At 40.7% G+C, this 18,044-nt stretch overlaps 1 protein-coding gene and 1 non-coding gene across 2 annotated transcripts in view; one reads left to right on the forward strand and one right to left on the reverse strand.

Annotated features, from left to right (window-relative positions):
* The first annotated feature begins 844 nt into the window (after nt 1–844).
* On the forward strand, nt 845–957 carry LOC128639292 (U5 spliceosomal RNA). The gene has a single exon (XR_008399161.1). It is a non-coding gene; the product is annotated as a U5 spliceosomal RNA (small nuclear RNA).
* Nucleotides 958–14,184: 13,227 nt separating this feature from the next.
* LOC128638946 (RB1-inducible coiled-coil protein 1-like) overlaps nt 14,185–18,044 on the reverse strand; it is a 40,695-nt gene continuing 36,835 nt past the window's right edge. Inside the window, exon 2 of the mRNA XM_053691077.1 lies at nt 14,185–16,365. Within this exon, the coding sequence (XP_053547052.1) occupies nt 14,185–16,365 (2,181 nt within the window). The remainder of the gene's footprint in view (nt 16,366–18,044) is intronic.

Here is an 18,044-nt window from a genome sequence, read left to right on the forward strand (position 1 = left end):
TATCTATGGTGTTGGCGCATTTAAATCTTCCAGAGAGGGAGATGTTGCTGAGATACTGTCCGTGTTTTGCTAACCAGGGCTCATCAGGTGTAGGATCTTCTGGGTCAGATCACCCATCTGGGGAAGCGGTTTCCTCTAAAGCTTCAGGGGCCCAACCCTCTGGTACGGGGTCGTCGGTTGCCCTGGTGGAGGTAAGTTTTGATTTTAGTTTAGACTGGCACGCCTTTGTGTCCTGCGGCGGCATGTTTTGGTGGTGCTGGAGAATCCCTGACCTAATAGGTTGAGGGATCCTCTGTCTTCTGTTCCAGATGGCAAGCTGGGTTAGACGTGTGGGGATGAAGTTAATCTCCTTGTCGTCTCCAATGTACTTTTCTTTTTTGGGCATCTTATTCCAGTTCTGAGCGTTGGAAGAATGGGGTCTCTGGCTGGTCCTGTTTGTGTGCCCAGTCTTTTTGGGTGTTCACCTGCGGGTGCTGCCCTCTTTCTTTGATCCGGTTAGGATGTAGTTTTTATTTTGTTTTTTTAAGAAGCTCATGTCTGTTATTTTTCCATTGGGAAATATTTCTCTCTGGAATTTGATACTACTGATTTTGTGGTTGCTTGAGCACTTTCGCGGAAGACAGATGTTAAGGTGTTGGTACATTATGTCTTTAAATCCTTTGTCTATTCCTATTGGGGTCTTTGATTTTTCTGTGGCCTGGGTCAGTTTTGAGTGCCCTATGTAGCAGGCTGGTCCTGGTCGGGCGCTATTTTCTGTTCCTTACGGTCTGTCATCCACGTGGTGCCGGTGTAACTGGCTCACCTCGTTGGGTGGTGAGTTGCTCACTCGGACGAGGAGTTCGCTATTTTTTGGTTTCTCTTCGAATCTAATAATGCTTTCGCTTTTTGCTAGAGTTTTCGTGAAGTGGAACTTCCATGAGTTTCAATACATTTTTGAGGCTCTGCCCATACAGGGCTAAAACATGGTAGAGGAGTCCTTTTCGTCCCAGACGTCAGGCTGGTTCTCATTTCTTCTTTTGGGTGGGGTATCAGGGGATTGTACTCAGTCCTCACTGTCCTGTTCCTATTTGTTGGCGGGGGTCCAGATCGGATCGTGCTAAGGATTACTCTCTGTAACATTTTTCTTGTCTTCTATTTTGAGAGATTGTCCTCTTGGACTCTGCCTTGATGACGGTATCTCTCCTTTGGTTTGAGGCTGATTGGGCCTTTTTGTCCCCTTTCCTTGGGGTTGGCCTTCTGGTCATCTGTTTCAGGAATTTAGGGCCTTTTGGCTTAATCTACTTCTGGGATCTCGTCTGCTCCCATATTTTGGATATTTTCAGATTAGGTTGTCTCCTTTCTTGTGTTCGCCCCTACTTAGGCGTGTTTGGGTTTTCACCCTCCAGGGGTTAGGATGTTCGTTCATTCGTTATTTCCTCGAGCTGTAGGGGCTTCCAGGAAGAGGATCCTGTCCGTTTCCTTAGTCTTTGGACTTAGTGGGTGTTGTCCCTAGAGCCTTTAGGGTCAACCAGTGTAGCTGTGTGGCCTTTCATCATTGCATAGCACCCTTTAAGTTGGGAGTTGTATACCGCTGTGGGTGTCTTAAGCACTTTCTGTCTGGGATACTTACGTGAGAGTTCAGTGTCCAAGGTGTCTTGGATATGACTGTGATTGCATCACCTGTGGTGCAAAGTCTGCTCCGGATGGGGTAACCCGGTGGTTCCTCAGGGGTTATTAATTGTGGAAAGTCGGTTCTGGGTGTCAGGGTTTTTTTTTGTCTTGGTCCTTGTCTTGACTGGACATTTTGGTTGGGGTTCTGTATCCAGATCCGTTAGGAATGGTTCGGGGCAGCCCAGTTTCCCGGTTCCGGGACATCATCTTCTGTTCCTACGGGCAAATATTTTTCTCTTTTATTGGAGGATTAGACTTAGACTGAGCCAGCCGTAGTGGCCGGATGGTTCTTTGTTCGGTACTTGACCTTTTGAGTCTGTATACAGTCTTGCGCTCCATGCCTGCATGTGGATGAGCTGTTCTGGTTTCGTTTTCTCGCCCTTTGAGGTGAATTTGGCATTCCATAGTATACACCTGGTGCTCTGAGGAATTTTTTTTTCTCTCTCTCTGTTCAATGGGGTTGTCCCCCCTGCCTTGCATGCAGGATGTCAGAGTGAAGGGTTGGATTCTTGTGACATGCCATTACTATAGTTTCAGTAGAGGGTCTCCCTTTGGGAGTGTCCTTAGTCTTTGAGAAGGGGGCTGCGACTGGTTTCTGGAACCCAAGCTCTTTTGGGGGGGGGGGGTTGGTTCTCCTCCCTTTTCCTTCCTGAAGGTCTTGATGATTCGGGGAATTTTATTTCCTTTGTCTTTCGGACATTATCAGTCACTTTGGTGCTGGGTTCGTTGCCTGGAGCGAGGGTTAGGGATCTCTCTGGTCTGTTGATCTTTGGCCACCTATCGGAGTTTGATATTGTGAGCCTTCCTTAGGTGGGAGACTATGCCGTGGATCCCCTCTCAGCAGGTAGTTTTTTCTCTACTGTTTTCTGGGTTATGTTCTTTTCCTTCCTGCCTTTCTTGGGAAGAAGTTGTTCTGCACTAATTTGGAGTTCTTTTTCTCTGAAGACAGTCCTGTGCCGCCGTTAATAGCTAGGGTTGGCGACTCGTGTTCGCTAGGTCCTCTTTTTTTGCAGCAGGACACCTATGGCTTTGGAGGAGCATATTTAGATATTCTGATGCTGTTTTTTTTTTCAGCGGCTCCTGGAGATGGTTGTCTTTCGGTTGCTCTATCCTGGGTGCGCGTTAGCGCTCTGCGTAGGGGAGGAGTTCTTCCTTCTCCCTTTCAGTTCTCAGGGCATTACTTCTATCCCTTGGTTTTAATGCTGATAGTGATTTCATCCTCCCTTTGCCCTGCTGGGTCGGTAGGGTTTTTTTAATCGGTCTTGCCCTGTTTCATCCTGGTTTACTCTCTTGGAGTTACCTTTTTGGGTTTTCTTTTTGCCCTAGTCCTTTTTGTGTTCAGAGTGTCCTTTTGTACTCTCTTATCCAAGTACTTTTTATTCCCTTCTGGGGGAATGTGGATGTTCCCCTTCTTTCGGGTCGGGGGTGAGTTTATTTTGTGGGCTGAGTGCCTGCGGGATTTTGTCTCCTCAGAGACTTTTTGGCTTGGTCAAGTCTAATAACCTGAGCGGTCTCTAGCAAGGGCCTTGCTGGTTCTAACTGTTGGGCAGTTACTTGGGCCTTTTCCTTGTTTCGGCTTCTAGTGACGCAGTTTTTTTTTTTTGTCGGTAGTTTGTGTGTTTTCAGGCTGTGGTGCCCTCAGAATGGGCCGCCTTTTGTACCCGCCCGTTTTTGCGTTCAGTGTCCTCTATAGCTTGGGTATTGTTTTCCCAAAAGTAATGAATGCAGCTGTGGACTCTCCCCGATGATGATTTTTTCTTCAGACTGGGAGAGCCAACAGCTCCCCGCCCGCACTTCTTCTTTTTTTTTTTTTTTTTAATATGGGGCGGCCGTAATTTTTGTTTTTTGTTCTTTTGGCACATTTTTCACCCTGATATTTCTCCTACTGTTCCTTTGTTCTCCCGGCAGAATGACTGGGGGATGAGGGAAGTGGGGGAGGTATTTAAGCCTTTGTCTGGGGTGTCTTTGCCTCCTCCTGGTGGCCAGATTCTGAATTCCCAAAAGTAATGAATGCAGCTGTGGACTCTCCCCGTCTGAAGAAAAGAAAATGATCAGGTAAGCATAATTTAAGTCTTTCTTTCCTAAGATACGGTGAGTCCATGGAATCATCAATTACTGTTGGGAACCAATAACCAAGCTAGAGGACACCGATGATTAGGGAGGGACAAGACAGGTAACCTAAACAGAAGGCACCACTGCTTGACAAACCTTTTTCCCGAAAGAACCTCAATCGAGGCAAAAAATGTGTAAAATTTGGACAGGGAATGCAGAGAAGACCAAGATGCAGCCTTGCAAATCCGTTCCACAGAAGCTTCATTTTTGAAAATCCAAGAAGAAGAGACAGCCCTAGAGGAATGAGTTGTAATTCTCTCAGGAGACTGTTGCCCAGCAGTCGCATAAACAGATCCAATTATACTTCTCAACCAGAGAGAACAAGTAGAAGAAGCTATCTGATCCTTGCGTTTCCCAGAGAAACAAACAACCAGGGCAGAAGACTGGCGAAAATCCTAAGTCGTCTGCAAATAAAAATTTTAAAGCACACACCACCTCCAAACTGAGCAACAAATGTTCTTCAGAAAAGAACTGACAAAGGGAAGGAACAACAATTTCCTGATTAAATTTCTGTCCGAAACCACTTAATGAAGGAACCTATCTTAGTACAAAGGACCGCCTCATCGGCATGAAAGCTAAAAGGCGAATCACACTGCAAAACTCTCTCTGAATAGAAAAGATAACGTTAAGAAACAAAACCTTAAAAAAAAAACTTCATATCTATGGAACGCAATGGCTCAAACGGAGCCTGCTGCAAAACTCTACGAACAAGATTAAGGCTCCAAGGTGGAACAGACTTAAACACAGGCCTGATTCTGACCAAGGCCTGACAAAAAGATTGCACATCTGGCACGTCCGCTAGACGCAAGTGCAGCAAAATAGATGGAGCAGAAATCTGACCCTTCAGAGTACTGACAGACAAGCCCTTCTCCAAACCTTCCTGGAGAAAGAATAACATTTTTGGAATCCTTACTACTCCAAGAGTACTAATAAAGATACTTACGCCATACCATGTATGGTAAATCTTTCTAGAAACTGGCTTTCAAGCCTGAATCATGTTAACAATGACCATCCCACGCTTAGACAAAAATAAGCTTTCAATCTCCAAGTAGTCAGCTTCAGAGAAAACGATATTTGGATGAAGGAAAACGCCCTGAATCCTGACCCTATCAGAAGGTCATTCCTCAGAAGCTCCAAGGTGGAAAAGATGACATTTCCACTAGGTCTGCAAACCAGGTCCTGTGTGGCTACGCAGGGGCATTAAAACGCAGATGCTCCCTCCTGATTAATATGATCCGTGACTCATGGAAGAAGAGAAAATGGAGGATATAGGAATGCAAGACTAAAATTCCAAGAAAACCGCCAGAACATCTATCAGGGCGGCCTGTGGATCACTTGACCTGAACCAAGCCTTAAAAACTTGGAATTCAGCCAAAACACTCTTAGAAGCCAATTCCAGAACCCTCCATTTGAGGGTTTACCTAGAGAACAACTCCGGAAGGAGAGCCCACTCCCAGGGATGAAATATCTGACTGTTCAGAAGTCTGATTTTAAAATTTTTTCAAAGCCAGAGTGAACACTGCTACCCTTGCTAGGACCAATAGACCACCCCAGGTCACCTCCTAGATGACTAAGAATTCAGAGTTCCTCCCTGGTGGCTGATGTAAGCCATTGAAGTGATATTGTCCAACTTGAACCAAGCTAAGGACTACTGATGCTAAAACATCAGAGCATTGTAAATCGCTCTGTTCCAAGATGATAAAGAGGAGAGCAGACACTTCCAATTCCATAATCCCTGTGTCTTAAATAAATCCCAGACTGCTTCCCAGCCCAGCAGGCTGGCGTCTGTGGTCACATCACCCAGACACACGTGCCCCTCCTGAAAAACCCTGCTATGGGAGAGAGTCTCTTGTCGACTGATCTAGATCTATCCTTTGAGACAGATCCTAATGTTCTCCATTTTATGGAGAATAGAAAAGGGAATAATGTCAATGGAAACCATCAGACCAGTTCCCTCCATACAGTGAGTCACTTGAAAAGTGAAGGAAAAAACAACTGCAGCTAGATCCAAACTCCCAACCCTCTGGTTGCAAGATGTTTAAGCTATCTACCGGACCACAAGAGCTTTCTGTTGGCTGGACAGAATACATGCAGAGACAAAAGGAATAAATCCTTGATTATGTGACCTCTGTTAGAAACTTGTTTTAGATAGAGAATCTATGAAAGGGACATTAAACCCCAAAAAAATATTTCATTATTCAGAAAGAGAATACAATTTTTAAAAAGTTTCCAATTTACTTCTATTATCAAATTTTCTTTGTTGAAGGGATACCTAGGTAGGTAGTGTGCACATGCCTGAAGCACTACATGACAGGAAATAGTGCTGCCATCTAGTGCTCCTGCTAATGTATAACATTGTTGGAAAACTGCTGCCATATAGAGCTGCAGACACGTGCACACTCATAAGCTTACTTATGATTTTTTTACATGATTTTTTTAAAGAGTTTGCCCGAAGGAAGGAAACGCGTGAACCATATACAGTCCAGAAAGCACCCTTCATTATCCCAAGACTTAAGTTTTTCTTTGACGAAACTCAGGAACTTGAAGATTCCATGGGAACAATAAATACGCATCCTTAAGAACAGGCCCTCTTGAACCAAATGAAAATGGAGACTACTTAAAGGTCAGAACCTGAGAATTTTTAGGTAAATACCTAGATCCCATTCCAAACTGGGACTGGAACTATCATTCCCAGAGAGGAAGGTCCTGAACCCAGTTCAAGGAATACCCCTCATCATACCTTGCAGATACTCTAGAAGTAGAAATTTGCTCCTGGAAGGAAAACTTAATTGACTAAGTGTGGCTGGATTCCAAAAGGCATGGCAGACCCTGCAGAAAGAGGAAAAGGAAAACTTTTCTTTAGTCTTGCTCTCTGACGAGTGGTAGAAAAGCCTTTTTTCACCTGGAAAGTCAGAGGATAATTCTGCCAGATCAAGTCCAAACAGGGACTCATCCTTGAAAGGAAATGCCAGAAGCATGGATTTGGAGGAAACATAAAAAATGGACCTGCCACTGCAGAACTAAAAGCCAAGGCTGTACCTCGAAGCCACAGGTAGACTTCTCAGCTGACCAAGACTTCAGCCACAAAACCTGTCAGGCTAGCACAGCAAGTCTAATAAGACAAGGCATTACTTCTAAATGAACAATTAAACATCCAGTTTCTATCCATGGATCCATAAAGGAGCAGCTACCCTCCATAGGGATCAAAATTCTTGAACCATAGTAGAAAAGCCCCCTTCTACTTAGAGCATTGTGCATTCTATTGGAGCCATCAACAGGAAAATCCTTTAAAGGACAGGAAACAGGGAAAAAGGTATCCCTAGCTTCTCCTATTCATGTGAAAATATCCACTTCTAGAAACACTTCCTCATAGGAAGGAACATCATAGAAATAATAAAGTTCACAAAACAGAGGTATCAATGTCGTCCAAGTAGCCAAAACCTCCTTTAACATTACACGAGGTGTGCAAGCATACATCTAAAGGAGACCACTACAGCATCAGATGAAGGAATTATACTGTATGAATCTGAGCTTTACCCACGGAAGCTACTGGCGAATTCTCCTCACCAGACTTAGGAGTGAGCAACCTGTGTAGCCGATTGAGGAGCAGAAACCTTACTATCTGATTCTTGTAAATGTGCTCTTGCTTCCCTAAAGGATAGGAAAGGCAGATACCGTACAGGTTACCTGAGCTACAAAATCTTTAGGCAAATACACTCCTCCAGGAGCTTTAGAGGAACTGCAGGGCACTGCATGTGACACCATGTAGGCTTGGGAGGTTAAGGAGAAAACTGTGGCATAGCCTGAACAGTATCATCCTGGGAGACCTAAAACGCAGAGGCAACAATCTATCTGTACATGCAATACCTATAGCTAAACATGCAGCATAGAAAGATATAGAACTTTAACTTGTCTAAAATGTAAAAATATTTTTGCTAATATGAGGAACAGATATGCCTCCTCAAAGGCCAAAAAACATTTTGTTCTATGACATTTTAAATTTAAGTTATGTTCCTAGAAACAAACAAAACTTTCACTTTAAAATCAAACAGTTAAGTAAGAGAAACTATAGCAAATCAAAAACACAGTATAGGGGAGAAAATACTTATTAAATAAATTATATACATGTCTCCGATAATACAATTTATCCCAAGGAATATAAGGACGTTTACCACATTATGTTAATAGAAAAATCTTCAGCAATCTATATCACGGCGCCAAACTGAATAAACTATTTACTCCGTTCTCCACCGTAGTAGACTAAAAGACGCGGGCTCACATGACTGGACCCGGCGAGAGAGAGAATGGTGCCGCATCTCCTTCTCAGTGAAGGAGGTCGGAACACAGCAGCAGAATGGAAATGAAGAGCGAACATTTGACATTGCGCTTCATTTTACCAGCAGAACGCCACCATCAAGGTCTCCCCTACAGCTGGAAAAAAAAGGCACTGAAATTCAAAGTAAAAAATTCCTTGCCCCAACACTCAGCGCAATTATAGCGTACAGATACACTACTCAGTGAGTGCAATTCTCAATCTCAATGGCGCCTCCGGTAGGAATCCTAGAACGGAGTGAGAGATCCCATACAAATGCGCAGTCAAAATAAACAGTGCATGCTGTGCGCTTTCCAAATACTGTGCCTGTACACTAAAAAGCTACAGAAGCTCAACAGAACACACATGAAAAACATTAGAGGAGTCAAGATATTAACCCCTTGGGTGCCTCTAAATATTAACACAAAAATCAGGGGAATCTATATTAACCCCTAGTCTCCTGCCACCATAAAGTGCCTGTGTCCTGCCAAAAATATCCTTCTAAAGGATATATACTGTATGTCCCACATAATGTTGCAGAGAGGTTCTTAACCTTTTCAGTGCCAGTCTCCAAGTCCCAGAAGACACAAAGGCACTTCGTCTCGTCGTCCGGCAGGAGGACAGCTTACTAGGTAGGAGAGGATGCCGCTTCTCAGAGACCAGTAGAAAAAGAAAGATCAGAGCAAACCTTCTCCGGCTTTCTATACTAGGGCAGCAAATATGTTGGGAAAACGTAGCAAGGTTCAACTTACAAGTTCCTAACTGCTTTAAAGCCACCACTGCCCTACTGAAGAGACTAACTTGGAGTATGGCTATACCCAAACTTGAAAGGAAAGATCAGAGCAAACCTGCTCTGGTTTTCAAAATAATATCTTGATTGAAATGAGAAAATCTAATCTTCTACAGACAACAAAACTTCACCACCTCCTTGCACCAAAGGCAAAGAGAATGACTGGGGATTGTGGGAAGGGAAGTGACATATAACAGCTTTGCTGTGGTGCTCTTTGCCGCCTCCTGCTGCCAGGAGTGATATTCCCAACAGTAATTGATGATTCCGTGGATTCACCTTATCTTAGGAAAGAAAAAAGCTTTAGCTCTGTTGCGGTCTGCTTGCCCGCAGGAGGGCTAAATGTAAAAAAAAAAACCAACACATGCCCGGCGCACAAAACAGCATGTCTTGTACGTCGGACGATAGGAATTGCGCATCCCTGTAATGTAATGAAGTTGATGAGAATGCAGAACACCCTCTCCTTTCCAGATCCAATTTAACTTAGGTAGTGTGATCAATGAAACAATCACAAGTTATCCACTTTTAAATTGTGTGCATACTGTAGCTTTAAAATCGCCATTTAGGAAAAAGGCCATTTCTTGTAAGCAAGACTGACTTTAATACTATAAAGATAATTATCGCTGCTCCAGTGAAGAAAGTGCTTGATGCATACGCTCTTATATGCTTATATGGTTCTCACAGGTCTCCTTGCAAGTAGGGGATTTCCCTCCAGGACCTGCTCCCACAACATCCAGCCGGCACATGTTTCGACCCCCCTCCTCCTGGGATTGGCTACAGGGGCTTCATCAGATCTTTTGAAGTTACTCCTATTATCAAATTTACTTATTCTCTTGGTATCCTTTTTGTTGAAGAGCATACCTATGTAGGCTCAGGAGTAGAGCTAACAACTAATCAATATAATCAATTATGAAAATAGTTGTCAACGAATCTCATAATCAATTAGTTGGTTTGCATAAGACACCAGCTACGTCACTACAGTGAGCTTCTGCACATGGTATTGTATTTTATGGTTATTCCCATAGCCTAAAGGATGTCTACAGACGTTTACTTTTCACTTTTTCAGGACAGTATAAGTTTACAACTACTCCTGGCTTATGTGCAACCCAGAAATAATAACAATAAACAAAGAGTATGTGCACTCTGGTAGCCAGAAATAATAGAAGTCATCATTTGGATTGTTTATATTAAATCAGGTGATTTGGGACTATGCTTTGCATGATACAGTGCTGAGCTTATTATTTACATTTAGAACTAGATTGATGTGCACTATTATTTGTTGGTACATTTATTAGCGGATCGCTTGCTATTGCTGATTATATGTACTGTATAGGTAAATGTGCAAGTCTTTGTCCTGGTTATTGATATATAGGAGCCTATCTATCAAGCTCTGTATGGATCTTGAAGCCCCGTGTTTCTGGCGAGCCTTCAGACTCGCCAGAAACACCAGTTATGAAGCAGAGGTCTAAAGACCGCTGCTCCATAACCTGCCCGTCTGCTCTGAGGAAGCGGACAGAGATCGTCGCAATTCAACCCGATCGAATACGATTGGGTTGATTAACACCCCCTGCTATCGGCGATTGGCCGCAAATCTGCAGGGGTCGGCGTTGCACCAGCAGTCCACAAGAGCTGCTGGTGCAATGCGGAGAGCATATTGCTCTCCGCATTCAGCGAGGTCTGTCCAACATTATCCGCACTGTCGGATCATCTCTGACAGGCGTTTCATAAATAGGTCCCAGTGTCCTTAGTGCTTTTGATTTTTTTTTTTTTAATATATATATTTTTTTTAATTGTAATATGTACCAAATTCAACCTCTTAGTATATATCTGTTATTTTAAGAGTGGACTAGATATTTTTTCCCCTAACTTTATAGCTGGTTATTTACCGTTGCATATAGATATTCAAGTAGTCCAGGCCTACTTTAAAAGGCCCCTTGCATTGGTGGAGAGTTAACAAAGAGATAAATATTGCATCTTGGTCGTGGATTTTATTTTAAATATAAAATAATTTTCTTTGATTAATCGAAAAAATAATTGGCTGATCGATTATGAAATTAATCATTAGTTGCAGCCCTACTCAGGAGTTGGAATGCACTGCTGGGAGCTAGCTGGTAATTGGTGGCGGCGCACATATGCTTATCCTCATTGGCTCACCTAATGTGTTTAGCTAGCTCTTCGTAGTGCATTGCTGCTAGGTTTACTCGTAAACAAAGAAAACCAAGAGAAAAAAGCTAATTTGATAATAGAAGAAAGCTGTTTAAAATTGTGTTCTCTACCTGAACCATTACTTTTTTTAATTTTTTTTATTTTGATGTTACTATCCCTTTTATCTTTTAAATCTTAAATATTTCCAGTAACTAATTCAAAAGCTATTTCTTTAACTTGTGTTTTTAATGACAAGATTTACATTTATGAAGTAATTTTAACATGCTCAAAATATTGTATTCCTCTTCTATAGTAACTTACAGGGCTTTAGGGGTTAAACCTTGGATAGTGAATACACGTTTGTAGAAGGTCAGATGATACAGCCATTCTTACCTTTTTAAAGGGATATTTTAATACAGAATTCCCAACTGTCCCATATTTTGCAGGATTGTCAGTGTGTGAGCTTTGCTCTCCTGTCCCTCCCACTATTTCCCTTTCAAGACAAATGTCCCAGTTTCCAGAGAGAAAGTAGGGACAGCCTTGGCTCTGCCCACAAAATACCTGAAAGACTGTTCACAAATCTCCTCACATGCCATTCTTAAAAATTGCCTATATGAGAGAGAGAGAGAGTTGCCTATATGAGAGAGAGAGAGAGAGAGTTGCCTATATGAGAGAGAGAGAGAGAGAGAGTTGCCTATATGAGAGAGAGAGAGAGTTGCCTATATGAGAGAGAGAGAGAGTTGCCTATATGAGAGAGAGAGAGAGTTGCCTATATGAGAGAGAGAGAGAGTTGCCTATATGAGAGAGAGAGAGAGTTGCCTATATGAGAGAGAGAGAGAGTTGCCTATATGAGAGAGAGAGAGAGTTGCCTATATGAGAGAGAGAGAGAGTTGCCTATATGAGAGAGAGAGAGAGTTGCCTATATGAGAGAGAGAGAGAGTTGCCTATATGAGAGAGAGAGAGAGTTGCCTATATGAGAGAGAGAGAGAGTTGCCTATATGAGAGAGAGAGAGAGTTGCCTATATGAGAGAGAGAGAGAGTTGCCTATATGAGAGAGAGAGAGAGTTGCCTATATGAGAGAGAGAGAGAGTTGCCTATATGAGAGAGAGAGAGAGTTGCCTATATGAGAGAGAGAGAGAGTTGCCTATATGAGAGAGAGAGAGAGTTGCCTATATGAGAGAGAGAGAGAGTTGCCTATATGAGAGAGAGAGAGAGTTGCCTATATGAGAGAGAGAGAGTTGCCTATATGTGTGAGAGAGAGAGAGTTGCCTATATGTGTGAGAGAGAGAGAGTTGCCTATATGTGTGAGAGAGAGAGAGTTGCCTATATGTGTGAGAGAGAGAGAGTTGCCTATATGTGTGAGAGAGAGAGAGTTGCCTATATGTGTGAGAGAGAGAGAGTTGCCTATATGTGTGAGAGAGAGAGAGAGTTGCCTATATGTGTGAGAGAGAGAGAGTTGCCTATATGTGTGTGAGAGAGAGAGTTGCCTATATGTGTGTGAGAGAGAGAGAGTTGCCTATATGTGTGTGAGAGAGAGAGAGAGAGAGTTGCCTATATGTGTGAGAGAGTTGCCTATGAGAGAGAGAGTTGCCTATGAGAGAGAGAGTTGCCTATGAGAGAGAGAGTTGCCTATGAGAGAGAGAGTTGCCTATGAGAGAGAGAGTTGCCTATGAGAGAGAGAGTTGCCTATATGAAAGAGATAAATGTAAATATTGCCTATATGAGATGTTGTTTATACTTAAGATATGTGTATGTACAGTATATGTTGGCGCTGCGGAACCTGTTGGTGCTCTACAAATAACTGATGAAATTATGTGATATACAGTTGTATGCAAAAGTTTAGGAACCCCTAACAACTTCCATGATTTTCATTTATAAATAATTGGGTATTTGATAGATCAAAATGAAATTATGTCCAAACGATTAAAACAAAACATGGCACCGATTGGACACTCAGAAATTTAGCAGATACCATTAAAGTTTATTTGAAAGGAAGTTTTTCAATTTCTAAGTTTTATGCCACCTTGGTCTGTCATATGGGACACCAATGCATGAATGTTTTATTAACTAAATGGAATAAATTGTTTCCAGAGGTAACTTTGGAGGACATCCAATTAAGTTTTTTATTAGCTAAGAAAACAAAAACTTCCAATGCATGTAAGGAATCCCAATTTAAATTAATTAATATGACTTACATTATGCCAAAAAAAATGGCAGGCTGGTACTCAGAGGGGAACTTGTGCTCTAGGTGTAGCTCTGACAAGGTGGATCTACTGCACTGCTTTTGGTGGTGCCCGAAAATAAGACACATTTTGGTAAAAAATTAATTTCTGGCTTAATAGACTTTTGAATTTGCAGTTCTTGCTAAAAAGCCAACAGATTGTTATTCTGGTCAGACCTGATAAAGTTTAGGAACATTCCGCTAATTAACACTGTATGCATACTGATATTAGAAAAATGGAAAGCCAGGTCAGTGCCGAGTATTGCTGAGTTTTCTAAACGAATAGAGACACAGATAATAGAACAATATAATGTATTGATCTTTAACAAAAAACAGAATCGTTCTTTGCCAAATGGAGTAGGGTTATCCAAGTAATGCCAGTAGGGTCACAAAAACAATTGATCTACCCATTTAGGCAATCCATTTTTTTTTTCCAAATCAAATATTCTCAATGGCAATTTCCCTGCAATATGGACCAATTAGTTGGATGAAATAAATATGATCTTTATAAAAAAAAAAAAAAAATTTCCCTCCCATACCTCGCCTCCTTTTTACCATTTGAGTGTAATAATTTGAATATAATTATCGAATTATCATTGGTATTAGTTTAGTTTTTTTCTTTTTTTTACGTAATGCAGTACAATTACATGAATTGAATGAATATTTTATTGCGATTATGTACTGTTAAGCCTGTTACAGACAATGTGTGTTTAGAATATATTAGTCCAACTAAGAATATTAATAAGTTCATAAGTCGCAAGGGTATTAGACCAATGTGAAATGTCCACAGGAATTATTTAAGTTTTTACATATGTCCAGAAATCTCTTGGGACAGATAGTTGAAAGGAAATTTGTTCTGTCGGAATTGTATTATTGTTTGGATCATATGATCCTGGTTCTTTGTATCTATTGTTGTATTGTCAAGAGAAAAAGTATTAATAAAATGAAATAAAAAAATTAAAAAAAAAAATTGTGGATGATCACTTCATATTTTGATTTCTGTTCATTTAGAGCCATTTCTTGATGTTCTCTTTGCTTTTCAAATGCTTTTAGATTATCATCTAATTTGCATTTTAGTTCACTTATCTCTTTGCGTAATTTATGCTCAACTTCTAATGCTCGTTTATTTACAGAGTTCAGCTCAATAATATTGTCTTGCATTAAATTTGTGTCTGATTCATGCCTTGTTAACAGTTCTGAAATGCACAGATCTTTCTCAGTTTCCAATAAAGTTCTAAGTTCTCTTTGTCCACTTTCATATTCAACTTTCTGGACTTCAATCAAATTATTCAACATAATTATTTCTTTTTTTAAGGCATCAGTTTTCTCATCAAGTTGAAATTCTAAGTTATCCTTTTGTTGTGATTTGTTTTCTTCAAGTAATAATTTTATCTCATAGATTTCTTTTTCTTTTAGTGCCAATTCAACTTCCAATTTACACCTTATTTCCCAAAGTTCAGAAACTCTTAGATTTAATTCTTGTAACTGACGGTCTTTCTCTTGCACCAACTCCGTGCAAGTTTCTTGTAGCTGTTCAGTTTTAAGATTATGCTCTCTCTCCAGTTTTCCTAAGCAATATTTGTTGTCAGTGATTACATCTTCAAGCACTTGTGCATGTTTACGTTTCAAATTCTCTTCAAGTTCCAATAAATTAGTTTTCTTTAAGATTTGAAATTCATCCCTTAGTTGCTTGAGTTTTTCTTCATTTTCAGCATGATGTTTCTTGAAATCATCTAATGCAGCTTCCCGTAATTGTTTCAGCTTTTGAATTTCAGAAGTTTGCTCCCTCATTGCATTTTGTAGATGTAACAATTTTTCATCCTTTTCAATTTGTAAACATTGGATTGCTTCATTTTCATTTCTAACCAAAGAAAATTCATTGTCTTTATTCTGTAAATCTTCTTGTAGTCCTGCTAGATAACTCTGTAACGTAGCAATCTTTTTCTCGTTTGTATCAAAATCTTCTTTTGCTAACAACAATCTTTTCTCATATGACCTTTCTAATGTTTGTAATTCCTCTAAATGTTTCTCCTTTACTGTGGTTTCAATGGAAGCTTTCATTTCTTCAATCAAATTTAAAATTTCTACTGAAACACATTTTATAGCAGATGCAAAGTAATTTTGTTCTCTTTGTACAAGTGTTCTTAAACGGCAAAGATCTTCCTTAAAATTTCTCAGATTGGTTTGGGATTCCTGTGCAACAATTTTACATTTCTCCACACAAGCTTTAAGAGAGATGTTTTCTATACAATCATCTCTTGCTTTACTCCTGTTGTCCTGCATACGTTTACTGTCTATTGCATTAATTACAGAAGAATATAAAGATTCCACCATCATTTCTGGGCTTTGTGTATCACTAATGTTCGGTGAAACAGGATTCTCCTCTCTAACAAACTCATTAACTGCAGACATAAAATCAGACTCTGGACTATCGGTCAATGAGTCCAAGTCAAGGGAACCCTGTTTAAGTGACTGTTCAGTGTTTGGATGAGTTATTGTTTCAAAATCAAATGTGTGGGCATCGATACTGTCCGGAGACAATTCTTCTAATGCCCCTGGAATTTCATCAGTGGGGCATATAGGTGCCTGAAGACTTAATGATGGAGGGGTTTTAGATGAGGTAGTAGCTGTAAGGTCTGTTGTACTTTCAATCCTAGGTGAAGTTACTGCTGATTGTGGTGAGAGCTGACCATTTGAAGCCTTTTGTTCATTTAAGAGATCTGTAATGGTCTGTGACATTTCATCAAAACTTTGCGCTGCTTTCACTAAGTTGTGTAAAGCACGTACATGCTGGTGCAGAGGCTCAAAATTACAAAGTAAGGGAACCCTGAGAAAAAGCTGAACTTCTGGAGGACAAAAAGACTGCAAAAACTGCAAGTCATTTAAAGATATATCGGGAAGCTTGCTGTCAAACCTCCGTGGTTTTCGAATACAGAAAGATGAAGGCCAAGAATCGAGCCCTCTGAAAAGGCGGTTTCGTAAATATGACTTTCGAAAAAGTTTTCCAAATGATTCTCTCTTAATCTTCTCAGATTCATATAGAGATTTACCATCTTTTACTAAAGCATTTGCCCACTCTCTGTAGTGTCTTACAAACATCTTTCTCCTTACTACTTCAACAACTGCCAGATAGTACATCTGAGGATGAGATTGTTCAACATTATGGTTTAGGGGAAGGCTACAAAAAGCTATTGCAGAGATTTAAGCTGTCAGTGTCCACTTTGAGGAAATGGAAGACCACAGGCACAGTTCTTGTTAAAGTGAATGTAAATCATATGCTTTCTAATGAACATTATTAATTCCTAATATACTTGCAATGTAAACCGCAATATTTATTTTGGAAAATAAGCATCTTGTGATATTATAATTTAATTTATAACTTATCTACGTCTTGAACGCCAACTCCTCCCATCCTTGACTTCCGGTATTGCTTATAGAGCAGTCCCTCCTGCTCTCTTACGTAGGCTTGAAGCGCGCTCCCGAGGAGACAACAATTTGCGCATGCGTTTTGAAATAGCTGTTAATATGCGCCGCAATCCCTAATAAAGTTATTAACCCCTAAACCGCCGCTCCCGGACCCCGCCGCCACCTAATAAAGTTATTAACCTCTAAACCGCCGCTCCCGGACACCGCCGCAATCTACCTTAGCTACCCCGGCGCCATCTACCCCATCACCATCTACCCTGCCGCAATCTACCTTAGCTACCCTGGCGCCATATACCCCATCGCCATCTACCTTAGCTACCCCGCCGCCATCTACCCCATCGCCGTCTACCCCGCCGCCATCTACCCCGCCGCTATCTACCTTACCTACCCCGCCGCCATCTACCCCGCCGCTATCTACCTTACCTACCCCCTAAAGTGAGCTCCTACCCCGCCGCCATCTATTTTAAAAATATTAACCCCTAATGTAATCCCCCTACACCGCCGCCTGCTATATTAACTATATTAACCCTAATTATATTGGGGTTAATATAGTTAATATCGTTATTATATTATATATAGTATAATAACCCTATCTAACTCTAACATCCCTAACTAAATTCTTATTAAAATAAATCTTATTAATATTATTAATTACAATATTCCTATTTAAATCTAAATACTTACCTATAAAATAAACCCTAAGATAGCTACAATATAATTAATAATTACATTGTAGTGATTTTAGGGTTTATATTTATTTTACAGGCAACTTTGTATTTATTTTAACTAGGTACAATAGCTATGAAATAGTTATTTACTATTTAATAGCTACCTAGTTAAAATAATTACCAATTTACCTGTAAAATAAATCCTAACCTAAGTTACAAATACACCTACACTATCAATAAATTAAAGAAACTACAAATATCTAATCTAAAATACAATAAAATAAACTAAACTAAATTACCAAAAAAAACAAACGCTAAATTACAAAAAATAAGCGAAGAAAGAAGATTGAAGATGCCGCTTTGCTTGAAGACATCGCCGGATGGAAGAAGAGTTCGCCTGGATGGAAGAAGACTTCTTTTCCGCTTCATTGGACATCGCCCGGATCGGATGAAGAGTTCTGCCCGGCTGGGTGAATACAAGGTAGGGAGATCTTCAGGGGGGTAGGTTAGGTTTATTTAAGGGGGGTTTGGGTGGGTTTAGAATAGGGGTATGTGGGTGGTGGGTTGTAATGTTGGGGGGTGGTATTGTGTTTATCTTTACAGGCAAAAGAGCAGTTTTCTTTGGGGCATGCCCCGCTAAAGGCCCTTTTAAGGGCTGGTAAGGTAAAAGCGCTTTGAACTTTTTAAATTTAGAATAGGGCAGGGACATTTTTTTATTTTGGG

Source organism: Bombina bombina, chromosome 8, assembly GCF_027579735.1.
Source record: "Bombina bombina isolate aBomBom1 chromosome 8, aBomBom1.pri, whole genome shotgun sequence".
NCBI classification, from domain to species: domain Eukaryota; kingdom Metazoa; phylum Chordata; class Amphibia; order Anura; family Bombinatoridae; genus Bombina; species Bombina bombina.